The sequence below is a fragment of the Gadus morhua genome, chromosome 22, assembly GCF_902167405.1.
Source record: "Gadus morhua chromosome 22, gadMor3.0, whole genome shotgun sequence".
In the NCBI taxonomy this organism is placed as follows: Eukaryota; Metazoa; Chordata; class Actinopteri; order Gadiformes; family Gadidae; genus Gadus; species Gadus morhua.
The window spans coordinates 4,378,117-4,396,870 of NC_044069.1; the positions used below are offsets into that span (position 1 = coordinate 4,378,117).

Consider the following 18,754-nt stretch of genomic DNA (forward strand, 5'->3'; position numbering starts at 1 on the left):
CGTTGTGGAAATACAAGACACGTCAAAGAACCGACAAGAAACACTTGCGTTACAGTGTGTGTATTCACATTGATGTGGACGTTGAAGAACCAGGAACGTCGGAATATCGGCTCACACAGCTTTTGGCCGTGATAATATGTATTATATGATATAGATATCTGTGTAGGCTATATGATAATATTTAGATATAGAGCTCCAGGACTCCCGTGTGTTCTAGAATATTTACAGAACACGGCTAAAGGCTGTGTGCGCCTCGCCATTGCGATACATCCACTGTAAACAGAGCGCATGGTACCGTCCCTGGATGCAAGCTGCTCAGGGCCACACCCCCACCCTCCTCCTTGACACGCCCACCGAAACAGCGCATTTGGGGGAAGCTCAATGTGCGACTGGCTCGGAGTGGCTGTAACTCTGCACCACGGCTGAATTTCAGGAACGTCTTTGAATACTGTGTTAGTTGCCCACTAATACCTATATTAAAGAATACATAAAATAGCATGTCATGGGACCTTTAAAATGATTAAACAATTGGATAGCATCTATGTTTCAGTGTGACGACCCCAGATTATAGTACAATGGGTCCCAATGGAGACCCTTCCCTTTCTTCACTCAATAGTCTCGTCTTCACACCATTTTTAAACTAGTGAAAAATAAATTCACATACCTGAAGAGACGGATACATGATGGCCATCTACGTGGTGGTCTGTTTCTATAGCATTACCATGTCCAATTTATTAATATGTAGGCCTATAGATATATATATATATTTTTATATATATATATATATATATATATATATTTATATATATATTTATTTTTTTATATAGTAGTCTGAGTTATGATCCCTCTCTCCAACTCCACCTCTGTCACCTTTTGTTTCTTAATCTGTTCTTTCCCCTCTCTTTTCTTTTTCTTCTGTTCCTGTTATCCGTCTTCTCTTCTCCTTCATCAGCCTGCTTTCTTTCATGTCTCCCCTCATCGCCTCCTCTCTTATATTATATTTATATGCGTTTTATCATGTACAAGTCAGGAAAGTAATACCATTTAGTGTGAGAACTGAATAAAACAGATTTACAAAGTCTATATTTTGTATCCAATGAATGCTTGCCCTCCATTGGCTGTTGCTAAGATACTGCGGTGAAATGAATGCTGGCTCGCCATTGGCTGTTGCTAAGATACCGCCGTGAAACAAACGGACCGTTGCAGGTGACAGTGGAGGAGGAGTCCATGCAAGGCCACAGCCAGCTCGTGGCCTCTTTCACAGGGACACCTCGACACTCAGCTAGCAGGAGCCGGGGATCGAACCAGCAACCTTCTGGTCACCAGCCGACCCGCTCCACCTCCTGAGCCAAATGCCGCGGGAAGTGTGACAGTGTTCGCTTACTGCTCTCAAACCCTTTGAACAGGCGAACGCTTCCTCCTGAGGAAGAACCAGAGCTACAATCTGTCAGGTGAGGCAGGGTTGCAAACTGTGGGACTTTGGCTGGAGTGAGACAAACGCACCCAACCGCACGCCAGGCAGCGTGAGTACGTGATCGCGTGTGTGCTTGCGTGCGCTAGTGTCAATTTATGGATTAGGAGGGGAGAAAAATGGATTTTGCTTGTGAAATTTCTTGCGTGCGCGTGCGAGCTTGAGATTGATGATGACAGCGTGAGTGACAGGCCAGATGAAGAGTGAGAGTGGGCAACCTGAGACTGCTGTGCACGGCGTCCTGTTTTAAACGACGCCTGTTTGAAACACGTTCTGGTTTCTTTGCAGGTTTAAAACAGAAGGTGGCCCGCTGAAGGAAAGACTCAACACCGAAGTCGGTTTAAAGGACGTCAACATGTCAGGGTAGCCCATCATCAGTTATTGATTACATACGAATAATGTTCGCACAATACATCTGTAAACACACATGTCTGCATGTGTTCTGCAAGTCTTTAATATATTATATTAAAAATGTATAATATATATATATATAAATGTACATATAAATATATAAATATATCTATGAATAGATAAATAAATAAATACATATAAATATATCTATGAATAGATAAATAAATACATACATATATATATATATATATATATTTTTTTTTTTATATATATATATATTCAATGTAAGAAAGCTAATCTTTGACTTTATTTCCCCCATAGAATGCCCACGTTTGGTACTGTGACCGATAGAGGGCGACAGAGCCCAAGGAAAGCCATGAGTCATCTCTCTGCGTACGTGAACTCCACCAAACCCAGGCAGAGGGGCCCGGTCACCATGGAGAACCTCAAAAGCAAGTCACACACGACCAGTTGAACCAGGCAGAATGTATTGCAGACTGTAACCCTGTAGCCTCCACTTTTCTCACTTCTCATACACTATTGATGTTTCAAAAACGAAGACCAATCTTTCACATCTGTTTGGCTTGCTCCCTCCCTACTGAGCATGTCCAATTTATACATATATAGTAGTCTGAGTAATAGTTACTGAGAACCAGGCTATGGTTTGAGGCAAGGTTCCTCATACATGGCTGGTTGAGTTGTGAATAGTAGTGAACAATGCGGCTCTCTTACGACAAGTCAAGGGTCCACTTTGCAGGAGGGTACGTTTTTTAAGACCCAGGAGGTATGTGTCTACCAAAGCGACCTTTCAGACCGGCCTGCTTCTGCCTCGCTGTAAGGAAAGCCCAGCAGGCCCTCGATTAAACCATCCGGGCGTCCAACTGTCATTCTGACGGGTTTTTGTTTCAGAGGTGGCGGTCGGCCTTCTACTGCAGAGTCAGAGCCCGCCCATTCCACGTTGCCTCCTGGATGTGTTAAAGTAGAACGCACGCACGCACGCACACACACACACACACACACACACACACACAGTCAGTCAGTCAGTCAGTCAGTCAGTCAGTCAGTCAGTCAGTCAGTCAGTCAGTCAGTCAGTCAGTCAGTCAGTCAGTCAGTCAGTCAGTCAGTCAGTCAGTCAGTCAGTCAGTCAGTCAGTCAGTCAGTCAGTCAGTCACTCACTCACTCACTCACTCACTCACTCACTCACTCACTCACTCACTCACTCACTCACTCACTCACTCACTCACTCACTCACTCACTCACACAAAAACACACTCACTCGTTCACTCACTCATTCACTCCCTCCCTCCCTCCCTCCCTCCCTCCCTCCCTCCCTAACCTTTTCATGCATTAAGGTGAGATTCAGCCTGGAAAACTAAGTGAGATACGACAATCACCCCCAAATACGAAACAACACAATCCAGAAATAGAACAGAGTTGTCAATAACGAATAAAAGCCCAGTGTTCTCCGGCACAGCACTACAATCACAACAACCACACGCACACACCGTGCGTCCTCGTGCGGCTGGCTCCTCCCTGCTCCTCCTGCTCCCTCTCAGGGGGACTCCTGTGTCTCTCTCCCCCTGTCAGACGGGAGGAGCTGGATGACTTCCTGATGGCCCTGCTCCTCTACCTGGCCTGCTTCCGGGAGCAGCACGCCCTGCAGAGCCGCCCCAGGCCACTCATGGGGTACGGAGGTTCAGCCTCACACTCTGTTGAGTGGAGCCCCCTCGGTCCAGAGCAGTGCTACTCAAATGGGGTCCCGCGTGCCCCTAGCGGCACTTTAGAGTTTCAGTTCTGAAAAGTGTTTGAAATGTAATTCTGAAAAAAACTGAATGGGATTCACCGCTACCTGCTCTGACCCTGGAGGGGGTCCCCTCTACCTGCTCTGACCCTCCCCTGTCGTTGTGCTTCTTTTGTGGGGAGAAATTAGCCAACAGATTACATGAAGCACAGGCCCATGTTTCTTACTCAATTAGTATTTGTACCTTTTCAATGCCAAATAGAACGCACATTTGATTTTATTGTATTTTTCTTTCGCCCCAAAATATTGTGGTCTGGTGAAGGGGGTACTCAGCTGAAAAAATACCTTAGAGGGGTACACTAGTAGAACAAGTTTGAGAACCACTGATCAGAGAGACGTCCAGGTGTGTCCGGGGACAACGGTTGTGTGATTCCTCTCTTCGTCTCGCTCTCTGTCACCCTTTTGTTCTTAATCTGTGGTTTTCCCATCTCTTTTTTTTTCCTTCTGTTCCTGTTTTCCGTCTTCTCTTCTCCTTCGTCAGCCTCCTTTCTTTCATGTCTCCCCTCGTCACCTCCTTTCTTTCGTTTCATCTCCACCATTCACCCTTTCTTCTTCATCTTTTTTCCTCCCCACTTTTCACTTCCTCTCTCATTCCTCTTCTCCTCTCCGGCTCTCCACCTCATGTCCTCTTCCCCTCCTCCATCTTCCACTTGACTTCATCTTTTCTTTCTTCTTTCTCTCCTCAGCGCTCTCCTCACTGTCCTGTCTCCTTTTTCTTTTCTTTTTTACCAAAACGTTGATTACCGTTCCCCTCCTCAGATCCGTCAGAGAGAGTGTGTCCAGGGAGGAGGAGGAGGTGAGGGTGAAGGTGGAGCTGTCCCGGAACAAGATGGCCGTCTGCTACTCCGCCCTGCTGCTGGGCCTCGCATCGCCCCAGCACACACACACGGCCTGCGGGAGGTCTGTCTGTGTGTGTGTGTGTGTGTGTGTGTGTGTGTGTGTGTGTGTGTGTGTGTGTGTGTGTGTGTGTGTGTGTGTGTGTGTGTGTGTGTCCCAGGTGAAAAAGTAGTATACTTTAGTGTATTACAAGTATAAATCAATTATACAAAAGTTAGTATAAGTATACTTTTACTTTTTGTGCTTAATTTAAAGTATACTTAACATATACTTTTAAAAAGTGTACTTCGCAATAAATGTCATTAAATTCAACTTTAACGTACTTAAAAATAAGTATACTAATTCTGCAATACTTAAAGCGGTATTGCTTTGTACTTTTAAAAAGTATACTTTATTTTAAGTTTATTTAAATTGTACATAAGTGTACTTAGAAAAAGTATACTAAATTGCAAATACTTATAGTGGTAATTTAGTGTATTTATAAAAAGTGTACTTTATTGTAAGTGTATTGTAATTTGTACCTTAGTGTACTTCTGAAAAGTACACTCATTTTCAAGTATTTTGGAATTCACTATTAAAATACTTTTTTAAAGTGTAATTTAATTTCACTTCATTAGAAGTGTATTGAAGTATACTTCCGTAAAGTTCACTTTAATTTAAGTTAACTTTAAGCTGTATTTCAGTATACTTAGCAAAAGTATACTAAGTTTCAAATACTTAAAGTGGTATTTTAGTGTACTTCTGAAAAGTACACTTTGTTTCAAGTCCTTTGTAATACACTATTAAAATGCTTTTTTAGAGTGTAATTTAATTTCACTTCATTAGAAGTGTATTTAAGTGTACTTCCATGAAGTGCACTTTAATGCAAATACTTTTTAAGCTGTATTTCAGTGTACTTAGAAAAAGTATACTAAGTTGCACATACTTAAAGTGGTACTTTAGTGTACTTCTGAAAAGTACACTTCATTTCAAGTCCTTTGTAATACACTATTAAAATGCTTTATCAAAGTATACTTAAATTTCCCTTTATTAGTAGTGTATTTAAGTATACTTCCTTACAGTTCACTTTAATGCAAGTTAATTTTAAGCTGTATTTCAGTGCACTTAGAAAAAGTATACTAAATTGCAAAAACTTATAGTTGTCATTCAGTGTGATTCTGAAAAGTACACTTAGTAATACACTATTAACATGCTTCATTTTTAGTATACTTTAATTTCACTTCATTAGAAGTTTATTTAAGTATATTCATACATCATCACAACCAAAGTGTTGAATTAATCAAAAAAATACAGATAAATAATACTGAAATGGCTACTTTTACTAGCTCCAACGACTAACTATTAAAGAAAATCCAAGGCTATAACCAAAATTTGAAAATAGCAAGTTTATAACGGCCATCCAATCAGTGTGCGGCTGCAAATCGACGTCCAATGAGAATGTAGTATTTAGGTCGCCAATTGGTGGTTTAGTCAAATACACTTGGCGCGGACGGTTAGTGTTCCATTTGAAATTGAGCAGTGAGCACCTAATATCTCCGGGTCAAACAATGACAGTGTTTGGTTTGTTTTATTTCCAAGACGGCTCCGTTAGAGCAGATAATACATCCGTCATACGTGATGCATACAGAAATAAAAAAATAACGGTTAACTGCAGGGAAGACCTCGAGTCGGAGCAGGGCTGGATAGAGGTAATTTGGCCTACACAACGGCGACAACAAGAGGCGAAGCCTATTGCAGCCAAATTGCTTTTCTTTGGAGGTAAGTCAGTTCCAAAACGGTAGTGAAATGATTCCGAAATACTCTGTAACGTCAGCTAACTTTGGCTATAGTCTGTTGGAATGTTACGGTAATGATGATAGCCTAATAGAAAGAGTTGCTTTTATCGAAGTATAATGCTTGAATTTAGTAATCGAAGTAAAGTTACTGGATCAACTGGCGTAGTGGGGGCCTGTGGCGTAGCGGGGGCTACGTTTGCGCCTGAGAGCGTCTTTGCGTCGTATTTGTATTGTAAAATGTAGGAATGTTACGGTAATGATGATAGCCTAATAGAAAGAGTTGTTTTATAGCGGGGGCCTGTGGCGTAGCTGGACCACGTTGCGTAGCGGGGGCACGTGGCGTACCGGGGGCTGCGTTTTTTTTACGTTTGGCACGCTCCGATTGGGCACGCGCTCCGAACGGGCACGCTCCCAATGGGCACAAGCACTAGTCTGTGTCAATGTAATTTATTGTTTATCTTAAGTCTTAAATCACATGCGTCCTTCCTGTTTTCACAGACACGGTGAGGGAGAAATTCCCCAACACCATGGTTAGTGAGATCCGGGCCCTGCTGCGGAGGAAATGCAATAATGAGGGCTACACCAAGGTTGCTCCTCAGTAGCTTTATTATATATGTTATATATGTCAGATGTTTTAAAGTTAGGTGTTATTGAATGTATGTTTGTATTAATATTTAAATTAAAGTTTTGGTTTGTACAATTTAAGTGTTTTTTGTCATGGAACAAAATAGCACCCATGGAGTGTACTAAAATGGTACCAGAAAGAAGTGCATGTGAAGTATAATATGTATTGTAAGTATATTTCTGTAGTATTTATAAAGTACTTAGTAGTATAACAGTATTGTACTTAAAATACCCTTAATATACGCTTCCACTTTACATTATAGTATAATAACTATACTTTAAGTACATGCCTTTGATGCTTAAATTGTGACACAAATTGACTATAAATACATAATAAATGCATTTTTAGTTACATAATTGCACACTTTAAAAGTACTAAATATAGTCAGAAAGTGTACTTGAATTTAATTAGAAATATGACAGAGGAATGATAATAGTGTGTTAAAAATACACTTCTATTATGTAGTATAAGCAGTGATAAAATACACTCAATATACACTTCTGCTCCTCTTTAGAGTATAATAACATTGTACTTAAAGTGCATGCCTTTGATGCTGCAATTGTGATAGAAATGTACTATAAATACATTTTAATTAACATAATGGCAGACTTAAAAAGTACTAAATATAGTCAGAAAGTGTATTTGAATTTAATTTGAAATATGACAGAAGTATGATAATAGTGTGTTCAAAATATACTTATATACTACTATCAATTGAACCATACTGCCTTTTTAAGTATATTTCAAACACACTGGTAATATAATGCTATTGTACTGCAAGAGTGTTTCAAATGCTAGAAATCATACTTTTCACTAGTGTACTTCAGTACACTTAAAGGTTGTCAAAAGTTGTGCAATTTTAGCATACTATTTACACTTGGAGTATACTGGAGTATATCTATAGTAGTACTTAAGGTATACCTTAGTACACTTTGGTATACTTGAATGCGACGAAATTAGTACAGAATACAGTTACATACTAAAAGTGGACTTAGTACATCCTTTCAAAAGTGTCGTTGAAGTATAATATTTTTTCACCTGGGGTGTGTGGGGGGGAGGATTGACGATGTCCGTGTGTGTGTTTGTGTTTGTGTGTATGTGGGGGGATTTTTGTGTATGTGTGTGTGTTGGGTTTCTGTGTGTGTTTTGGGGTGTGTGTCTCTGTGTGTGTGTTCATAAAAGTCGGTCCAGTCATTCTCTTCAGCACAAGAGGTGTCTGGCAATAGCCAGGCTAGACTGAACCTAAACACGCCATGCTTTCCCCAGGAGCCTGGTGTCAGCGAACGACCGGGACCGGGACCTGTACGAGGTAAAGGCCCCAACACAACATGCACCTTCTGCAAACCCCTATTCACTCCTTCACCTCATGTCTTCATCCAAAGGAACTCCCAGTGAATGGAAGTGTCAAAATAAATAGGATTGCGACTGCTCCATAAAATACTCATTGGTCATTTCTCACCATTCATAAAAGTCAGTCCAACCGTTCACACATCGCATCGTTTCTCATGATTAATCCAAAAACATTTCAGATCATGTAGGAATCTTCACAGATTTTTAACCCCTCGATTTTGATGTTTAGGAAATCGATTCCTAGAAAAATTTAAACAATGGAAAAAATAAACTATTATATTAGATAATTATAATAGTCACTCACACACTCACTCACTTCGTTGACCTTCGTTGACCAAACAATGTTTACTGAATAAAACAAACAAAAAAAAACAACGGGGGAGGCTCCCCTCTGTTTGACGGTTTCAAACTCTTGCCTCATCCGAATAGCGCTAACGGCTAACGGCTAATGGCTGAAGCCAGCCAGCACCATCTGGTCCAGCCGGGGGGGACAACGACACGGGCCGAAAGAAAGTGGCCAAGCGGTGGGGTTAGCGAGAGTTTGTTAGGCGGGCGGCGGACTCAGTTGCAGGGCGGGGGGGGGGTTGAATTTGACAGGTGTTCCCTGATGCTTCGAACCCCCGCTAACAAGCTAACGACAGCAGGCTGACACAGCCGCGCAGAGAGCCAGCTCCATGCCGGATCGACGTGCGTTTGGTGGGTGGCACGGGCTCGCGGTGTTGCACATCGACGGGGACAATGATTGTTGTTTGATTATTTCAGGTTAAAGTGTGAGGACTGTTAGAGTCTTAGAAATACCACACACACTCTATCCCTGTCTCTATGCCATCGTCCTCTCCATCGCTGGTTCTTCACCCTCTCTCGTCTCTCCCTCTCCCACTATGTCTCTCTCCCCCCTCTACCTCTCCCCCTTTTCTCTCCCCTCTCTCTCCCTCTCCCCCCTCTTCCTCTCCCCCTTTTCTCCCCCCTCTCTCTCCTTCTCCCCCTCTGTCTCTCTCTCTCCCTTCTCTCCCTCTTCCTCTATGTCTCTCTCCCTCTCCCCCTACGTCTCTCTCCCCTCTCTCTCCCCCCTCTTTTCCCTCTCTCCCTCTCTCTCCCTCTCCCTCTAAGTTTCTCCCCCTCTCTCAATCTCCCCATCTCTCTCTCCCCCCCTCTCTCTCTCCCTCTCCCCCTCTCTCTCCCTCTCCCCCTATGTCTCTCCCCCTCTCTCCCCCTCTCCCCTCTCCACTATGTCTCTCCCCCTCTCTCCCCCCTCTCTCCCTCTCTCCCCTCTCTCCCCCTAAGTCCCTCTCCCCCCTCTCTCCCCCTCTCCACTATGTCTCTCTCCCTCTCCCCCCTCTCTCCCTCTCCCTCTATGTTTCTCTCCCTCTCCCCCTACGTCTCTCTCCCCTCTTTCTCCCCCCTTCTTTCTCCCTCTCCCCTCTCTCCCTCTCCCCCTTTGTCTCTCTCCCTCTCCCCTCTCTCCCTCTCCCCCTTTGTCTCTCCCCCTCTCTCCCTCTCCCCCTCTCTCTCTCATCCCCTCTCCCCCCTCTCTCTCTCTCCCTCTCCCCCTCTCTCCCCCTCCCCCTCTCTCCCTCTCCCACTATGTCTCTCTCCCCCTCTCTCTCTCCCCCTCTCCCTCTCCCCCTCCCTCTCCAGTGTCTGTACAGGCTGTTCAGCCTCGTTCCCTGGGTGGCGTTCTACAGGCGGGACCTGGAGCTGATCCGGGCTGAGCTGTCCCGCCTCCTGAGACCCAGCGCCTGTCGCCCCCCCACTGAGGACCCGGGAGAGGGCACCCCCGGGCGACGCCGGTGGGTGGGGGGGGGGGCGGGGGGGCGGGGGCACCGTGTGCGCCGACCACGGTCATGTCGGCTGGTCACCGGAAGGCTGCTGGTTCGATTCCCGGGGCTCCCTTGTTAAAGAGATGACAATGTCTCAATGGGACTTCACCTGGTTAAATGAATAAAAACAAACACAAAAGGTTGACACCGCCGTCGGTGTGCGTGTGTAATGTGTGCATGAATGGGTGAATGTGAGGCGGTATTGTGGAGAGAACCTCCACGTCTGACTGGGCTGTTGTCCCGCTGTCTGCCAGAGAGGTGCCGGCCTCTCTCTGCTATCCCTGGCGCCGGCCGCAAGAGCACCAGGCTCCTGACGTGTTACGCCGTGGCGCTGGCCATCGGCGTCTGCCCTGAAACCAGATATCGGTCGCGGGCTGGAGTATGACCGCATGGGGGTAACCCCCCCCCCTCTGTCACAGAGCGTTTACACAGCTGCTGCCTCCCGCCATCCTCTACGCGTGCGGCGCAGCCTCACGGCCCGGCCGGCGTCGTCATACATCATCCTTTTTGTTTTCGTTTTTAACCCATCGCCACTTTCATGTCGGCCGTGGCGCTGCGACCACGCATGACGTGGTCTCACAGCTCACGCAGGCAGGCATGCAGGCACGCACACACACACACACACACACATATATGCATATACATACACACACGCACACACACGCATGCAGGCAGGGACGCACGCACACACACACACACAAACACACACACACGCACACACACCTAAATTCACTGAGGTATCTGGGGTATTAAAGTTACGCAACTCGTGTGGTTTTCTGTCCATGTACTCGGGCTCTCTGGGTCCCTCCTGACTTTCTGTCTGTCTGTCTGTCTGTCTGTCTGTCTGTCTGTCTGTCTGTCTGTCTGTCCGTCCGTCGCCCCCCCCCCCCCCCCCCCCCCCCCCCCTCTCTGAAGGAGGTGTCCCCCTGTGAAGAGCTCCCTGTCCCAGTGCTCCGTCCTGATCAGGGACTTCCTGCCCCTGCCCCAGGAGAAGTCCCCAGACCTGTTCCTCCGCACCTCCCGGGGGACGGGGGGCCTGCTGGGGGCCAGGGGCCCCCCGGGGCCCAGGCCCCGCTGTGACACCCAGGCCCTACTGGAGGAGCTGGAGGAGCGGCTAGCCAGTGGCAGGTGTGTGTGTGTGTGTGTTGTGTGTTGGCTATGCTGTGTCTAGGTGAACTCTGAACAGGTGAGTAGCACTTTGGTTCTTGGTGAAGTGATGTTGTACGTGTGCGGCAAACCTTTTTTGTGCACGACACCCCAAAAGACGTGCGCACGTGTTGACCCCTAAAGACGTGCGCACGTGTTGACCCCCTAAAATCGTGCGCACTCGTGGACCTCTAAAGACGTGCGTACGTGTGGGACCCCTGAAGACGTGCGTTGCATTGGGTTGATTCGTTTCCTGCTTCCTGTTTCCTGTTTCCTTTGCTTCGTCTGTCGTCCTCAGCTTTGGAGTTCTGGGAAGACCCCGGAAGGAGTTCAACCTGTCGACCCTGCTGCCGCGGGCACGCTTCAGAGGAGACCGGCAGGGGGAGGAGGAGGGGGAGGAGGGGGAGGAGGAGGAGGAGGGGGAAGAGGAGGGGGAGGAGGAGGAAGGGGAGGAGGAGGAGGGGGAGGAGGAGGGGGACAGCGGTGGTGTTGATGTCCACGGCCTCCCGGGGAGCAGGGCGTCGCTGCCGACGTCGGCGGTCCCAGGGCGGGGGCACACCGGGGCGTCCCGCGCCACCACCGAGGCCCCGTCCTCCGACAGTGACTGACCCCCGCCCCGCCCGGCTCAGTAAAGAAACAACCAACCCACCATTGTGCGTGTGCATGTGTTTGTGTCTTTGTGTGTGCGAGTGTTTTTGTGTGTGTGTGTGTGTTTGTGTTTGTGCGTGTGTTTGTGTTTGTGCGTGTGTTTGTGTTCGCGTGTTTTTGCGTGCGGTTGTGTTTTTGTGTGTGTTTGTTTGTCTGCGTGTGTTTGTGTGTGTGCGTGTGTGTCTGTGTGTGTGCGCGTGTTTTCGGATGCACGTTTGTGGCTGTGCCGTGTGTGTTCCTGTGTGTATCTGTGTGTGTGTGTCCGTGTGTCTTCTTCTGCGTGTTTGTGGCTGTGCTTTGTGTTCTTGTGCGTGCGTGTCGTCCGTGCAGAGAAGCGCCACGGTTCCTGTGTGTGCGGTCATGTGTGCGCTCCTTTTGTGTTCTTTATTATTTTTAGAAACATTGACGGGTTATTGGCGTTCCGTAGCGTTTTAGGGGGATATCGGCGCGTTTGGATGGCGCCCAGCCCCCAGGAATGTGAGCGTAGGGAGAAGGAGAGGAGGAGAGGGCGTCTGTGGCGCGACTTCATTAGCGGTCGTAGGCTGCTGTGTGTTTTAAAAGCGATTGTTATGAAAATAAGCTTTTCAGGGAAAGGCTGAAATATTATCTCCCTCTAATACCTAGAATATAAAAATGTTCCAAACTATACACAAGATAAAATGGTTATGTCTGTGTGTGCTTTTCTGAGTTATTTGATTTCACTTGAGTGTTTTTGTGTGAATTGCAGCAGCACTTTTTCTTTTCCATGTACATGTTGTTTTGCATGCTCTATTTGTAATTTCGAAGCAAAAAAACACACATTTCCTTAAATATATGAGCGTAACCTAAAGAGCAAGAAAAACAATGTGACTCAGGACCAGTTGAACTTAATTTTGCTGGAAGTAGAATACACTTTGTTGAGATGTACTGTCTCCAAATGTTTAAGATATAGCTATCATGCCCTCATAAAACAGATTTTCTATGATGACTTTCTGATTCCTATAGCTAACACTCGGCCAATATAACATATGTTTTGGAACCTACAGAAATAGACGTCATGTTTGTATATCCCCAAAATTATTTTATTTGAAAAAAAAAGGAAATGTAATTAATTTATTGCAATACAAATTAAAAGGCTCTCGATGTTCAATGTACTTTCCAGGTGGTTCATGTGAACTATTTAGTTATTTAAGAGACACTTTTGCTGCTCAATAACTGAACTCAGTGGACTCAGCTACATTTTATTAAAGGGTTATCTTCCTCAATGAGGTGTACAGGTAGGTCTGTGGACATTGGGGATCAAACCCAGTGTGTGTGTGTGTGTGTGTGTGTGTGTGTGTGTGTGTGTGTGTGTGTGTCCTATGGTAAATGATCAGGAATGCTGTGCACGTATAAGGGGGAGGCTACACACACACACACGAAGACACAGATCCATCTATAATCACTTCAACGATTCCTGGGGAGATTGCGATGGAAAGGTTGAAGATAATTGCAACATTTAACAGTGCCACCTCCCAGCCACCTTCGTCTTCTCGCCCTGTCTTAAAAATCTAACATCGGATTCCCTAATCGCTGATTATTAACATTTTAGCATGCACAGGAATAATTAGTTGGAGCTTCTCTATACTGCACTTTTTGGCTGCATCTCGGTGGTGCCCTTAAACTAGGCCAACCAATTCTGATATTTTAGGTTGTGAAACCTAATTGTGTTTAGTTCCAAAAATAATGACAACATTTTCCAATTGCAGTGACTGTCAAAATGAATATGTCATCCAGCTGTGATTTGCTGTTCTTGACCGCAGACAAAATACTTTAATACTACTTGTCATTGCAGGATGCCTTTCAATGTTGACATTCATATGTTTAAGAGAGTCCAAACATAACCTTAATTTAAACACGTGGCCTGGTAGTGAAACGCCAGCGTTTCAGCGGGGGTATGTTATCCACGGATCACCTACTCTTGCCTTTTAAGAGAATCCACTGGGCCTCGCCGTACTATAACATGTTGTATTAAAGCTGGGGTAGGCAACATTTGAGAAACCAGCCAGAGTTCATTTCATTTTGAGGGCACACAGGCGCAACATTCCCATCACCCTCTCCCTCCAGGCCTTCCTCCAAACCACGTGACTAGCTCGCTAGCTTTAGCAAAAGCCGCTCACACGCAATGAGTGCACAGGCAGAGTGCACGCAGGTCGCTGGGCAGATAGGTAGACAGACAGGCAGATAGAAGGTTGGCAATAGTCATCATTTCATTCAGGCTGAATGATGACGAGGGTTTACAGAGGAGTTCAACAAATGACTCAAAGTTTCTAAAGTAATACCCTCACCTAGTTTAAATGTGTTTATGAAATTGTTCATTAAGAAACATGATTCATTTTTTAAACTTTAATTTATGATTTTGTATGGAGTAACGAGTGAGTGCAGTGCCTTTATAAAAAAATTAAAAATGATTAATGTGTGCTGCTTTTAAAACTGACTTCCCTCCTTTGGGACGACGAGTACCCACAACATCCAATCTGATATTCGTATCGAACCTAATTAATGGAGCCCAGTCAAATTGGCTCTATCACCGGAATACCAAAACAATTGAGTCTAATATAACACGATCTAATCTAGCCTCCACATTCTATCCAAGCCTTCATGGAAACATCCAGAATGTCCCCGGCAGCTCTAATGAACGCTACACCTCGGACCGGGGGCTTATTGTTCCCTCATGTCTGGATCTATCGCGGCCGGGCCGGGGAGGTTCGTGTGGGGGGGAGGAACCCGCTCTGCTCTTGTCCACTTTGAGATCATAAAGTTTTAGGGTTGCATAAAGAGGGGATTATTTTTTTGTGTAATTGGCTTTCTGGAGCGTTTTGGGGAGATATTGTAGTGTTTGGAAACAGTCTGGTGCTCAGGAATGTGTGAGAGGGAGAGGGCGCGGGAGTTTGGCGGCACGACGTTATTAGTGGTCCTGTGGGCTTTTGTTTGTTTTAAAGGGAAATTGTTACACAAACAAACGTTTCAGGGAATAACTGGATGATACCCTAATGCATCCACTTCAACTGTAGAAGTCAAAATCAAGGTGGAAATGTATTATAGTAAGTAGGGTTGAATTGCAAAAACATATTTCAAATTATGAAAAGAAAAACAAAGTAGGCTATAATCAGCCCACCCAAAGTAGGCCTATATAAACACAAGCAATTGTATTATGATTACATCGCCCCAATACCATTTGTAATGTGAGAAAAGAATGTGTATTATACACTGTATTTCATTTCCAAATCGGCAATGCCAGTGACTTTTACTTAATAATAACCTTGTACAGCAGAGTTGAACTGATGATAGTAAAACAGTGTTGACTTTACTGTGAAAGAGAACGAATCAGCGTCCAAGGCTGACACTTTAATTGAAAGAAAAGGCTAGGTAATGCTGGCTAGTTTAAGCTGATTTTTGATAATTCATCACGATCATGTTTCAAGAAAAAGATATTTAAGAATAAACTAAATACATGTGTAGAACCAAAATGTAACTGATTATATCCAGGATCGTGTTATCAGTACAATTCAATAAATACTTTTAGGAGGAAAACCAACCGTAGCTACACGTCATGGATGTTTAATTAGCTTTCTTGAAATTGCTGCTGTACTTCCAATTCTCGACAGTAGAGGGAGACATCGTCCACGGAAGATCTCGTCAATCACTGGGCGTGACAACTGATCAAATTTAAGTGATTTGAATTGATTTGTATGAAATATCTTATTTGTCGTTAATAACCTATATTAAGTTTGTTGTTAAAAATCTAATGTTTGAATACGAAACACATGGTCTTAATTATTACAATTGGCTATCATATTTGCATTGATTTTTGAAAGAAAGCTTTTATTATCAATATAAGGAATAGACGATATTATACAAGGCACCGTTGCATTAAGTTTTGAACTACATTAATGTCCCTATTGCAGTCTTTTAATTAGACCATGTGGTCTCTCTCTCTCTCTCTCTCTCTCTCTCTCTCTCTCTCTCTCTCTCTCTCTCTCTCTCTCTCTCTCTCTCTCTCTCTCTCTCTCTCTCTCTCTCTCTCTCTCTCTCTCTCTCTCTCTCTCTCTCTCTCTCTCTCTCTCTCTCTCTCTCTCTCTCTCTCTCTCTCTCTCTCTCTCTCTCTCTCTCTCTCTCTCTCTCTCTCTCTCTCTCTCTCTCTCTCGCCCTCCCTCTCTCACACCGTGCAGAGTTAACGCCGTTAAGTCGCAGTCCCGTTGTGCAGCGTGTGATATGGAGGAGTAGACCGAATGCACCGGACCCGTCGTGTGTTTCTACCAGTACATCCAGCCGAGACGTGGAGATATCCCAGAACACGACGTCTGCAAGCGGACCTCGGCTCTCTAGACGGTGCACATTTGCTGGGGGGATTGGAATAAGAGAAGGCAACACGTATCCGTTGGGATTTAACTCCTGAGGAACGCGCAGGAGTTGGGATCGGGAGGCGCACGCTAGAAACCGGGGGGACAGAGTCGAGAGAACCGAGGGAGGAACCGAGTGAGGACCCGGAGGAACAGTTTTTGTTTTTGTGTCCGTTTTTAAACCGTTGAAGAACATGAGGAACACTTGGATACTTTTGACCCTCGCGTCGGCGGTCTTCCTCTCCGCGCAGCGGGTAAGTTTGAGTCCGGGGATGTGGAGCTGTGAGCCGGGTGGGCAGCAACCCGGGGCGGCGGGGTGGGCAGCAGCCCGGGGTGGCGGGGTGGGCTGGAGCCCGGGGCGGCGGGGTGGGCACCGTGGGTTGGCGGAAACACCGGTAGGTCCCTGCTGGGTCCAGTGGTCCGCTTTGGGAAACCATTGCATTTTGGCGTTTCTATTGTAAGGCTTGTCTTATCCGTTATGTGGGAGGAACATGTCAGTTGATATTAGTCAGTTATGCTACAGTTTTATTGTGTTTTCAGTGTTCTACCGTTTGCGTTGAATTGATTATCCGAGCGTGGAAAGAGGGTTTTCCTTGGAGAGAAGTGGACTTGTATGATTGAAGCGATCCCACATTCCCTCCTAAGTACATTCGGACCACGAGTACGTGGCAAGCTCCTCTGAAACTATGAACCTATAGTTGAATGAAATGAAGTCCGGGGCGATTCCAGTGGTGGACACACACACACACACACACACACACACACACACACACACACACACACACACACACACACACACACACACACACACACACACACACACACACACACACACACACACACACACACACACACAGTGGCCTCTTAATTGGAGCGCGGCCCTAATTGGCTGTGTGTTTGTCCCGACGCCCTGCGCGGGGAGGCCCGTCAGATGGTGTCTCTTTAATCTGCGGGCCGTCGCCACCATTCTTCCAGCGGCCCTCGGAACACACACTCATCATCTCTCTGTGGATTGGCACTCGGGTAGGTCGCTTGCCGCACTACCCCCCCCCCCCCCCCCCATCCAATCTGTGTGCCCACTCGCTTGCCTAATTAGTGCCGTTTGACCCTCTGGGCGTCCATCTGAGGCCATACGCCTTGACCAATTACTCCCTGCGATCTCCCCCAAATTGCCCTCCCGATTCCCGAACTCGTCTGTAAAGCGACAGAACCGTAGCCTCATGGCTTTGTAAATGTGGTCACGTCGACTCACTGACCGTTTAGGGCTGCGATGTGTGTGACGACACGTGACCCAGCTGGTTCAACTTACTGGCACCACGATATCACTGGGGACACGTCCGTCATCATCACACACACACGCACGCAGACGCACGCACGCGCACACACACCCACACGAACACGCACACGCACATGGTCGACAACTTGCTGTGTCTTAATAGTCCTTGCTGACCAGGGACAAAATAGGAACTTGCCAGTCAGATAGTCACAACATTAACCCCTCCCCCTTGTGGTGCAACAGCCAATGAAAACTCGGAACCATCGCTGTCGAAAGACCAGGCAGCATCAAAACAGTCAACAGCAAGGTCTCGATTTATTTTCGTTTATATCGAATTGATCAAATTACTTATTTGTTAGTTAAGTTGTTTACGCTAGGGTAGGGAATTTATTTTCGAAAAATGTTTGGTCATATTTGTTACAGTTCCCGACAGCAATCAATAAATCAAATGCTCTGACAAATATTAAAAAAACTGTCTGTGACTGTCACAGGCCTATTATAAACCAGTCTAGTCATTTAAATCAGTCTGAATGAAATGAATAGATGGCTTACCGGACTGTCCACCTACCTACCCCGTAAACAAACAAAGTAATTGGCAGGAATGGCTGAATTTGGCGGCGCGACGCCACTACAACTGTTGTCGGGTCCCTCGTCACGAACCGAGGTCAGACCTTGTGTCCATAAACAGGCTGCGCATTGTGGCCAGATCCAAGATGGCCGCCCTCCAGTTCCCTGCCTGCTGGCTCTCAGAGGGAGGAATGAGGAGGAGGAGGAGGAGGAGCAGCTACTGCTGGGTTGTTGTGGTGTGTATTTCAGCACGACCAGATCTTCTGCTGGTGGCTGGGGTCCTCACAGCTGGGCTGGGGTCTCCACCTGGATCCACTGTTTCCTGATATTTGGACCTGGTTCTGCCTCTGGGTTCTCAGTTCTCTGGGTTCTGTTTGGACCTGGTTCTGCCTCTCGGTTCTCTGGGTTCTGTTTGGACCTGGTTCTACCTCTCGGTTCTCAGTTCTCTGGGTTCTGTTTGTACCTGGTTCTGCCTCTCGGTTCTCGGTTCTCTGGGTTCTGTTTGTACCTGGTTCTGCCTCTCGGTTCTCTGGGTTCTGTTTGGACCTGGTTCTACCTCTCGGTTCTCAGTTCTCTGGGTTCTGTTTGGACCTGGTTCTGCCTCTCGGTTCTCAGTTCTCTGGGTTCTGTTTGGACCTGGTTCTGCCTCTCGGTTCTCAGTTCTCTGGGTTCTGTTTGGACCTGGTTCTGCCTCTGGGTTCTCTGGGTTCTGTTTGGACCTGGTTC

The 18,754-nt window shown here is 46.1% G+C and overlaps 2 protein-coding genes and 1 long non-coding RNA gene across 3 annotated transcripts in view; all 3 read left to right on the top strand.

Moving 5' to 3' along the window:
- The first annotated feature begins 1,192 nt into the window (after positions 1 to 1,192).
- Positions 1,193 to 11,784, top strand: ppp1r36 (protein phosphatase 1 regulatory subunit 36). Its single transcript, XM_030347700.1, has 11 exons — positions 1,193 to 1,451; positions 1,760 to 1,834; positions 2,144 to 2,274; positions 2,732 to 2,801; positions 3,410 to 3,508; positions 4,383 to 4,523; positions 8,127 to 8,169; positions 9,849 to 10,000; positions 10,946 to 11,158; positions 11,475 to 11,570; positions 11,694 to 11,784. The coding sequence occupies exons 2-11, from the start codon at positions 1,827 to 1,829 to the stop codon at positions 11,782 to 11,784; spliced, it is 1,044 nt and encodes a 347-aa protein (XP_030203560.1). The 5' UTR covers positions 1,193 to 1,451; positions 1,760 to 1,826.
- On the top strand, positions 5,128 to 6,955 carry LOC115535875 (uncharacterized). Its single transcript, XR_003974570.1, has 2 exons — positions 5,128 to 6,218; positions 6,734 to 6,955. It is a non-coding gene; the product is annotated as an uncharacterized LOC115535875 (long non-coding RNA).
- A 4,207-nt stretch (positions 11,785 to 15,991) lies between the features above and the next one.
- sdc2 (syndecan 2) overlaps positions 15,992 to 18,754 on the top strand; it is a 39,426-nt gene continuing 36,663 nt past the window's right edge. Inside the window, exon 1 of the mRNA XM_030347429.1 lies at positions 15,992 to 16,439. Coding sequence (XP_030203289.1) covers positions 16,380 to 16,439 — 60 coding nt within the window. The 5' untranslated portion in view covers positions 15,992 to 16,379. The remainder of the gene's footprint in view (positions 16,440 to 18,754) is intronic.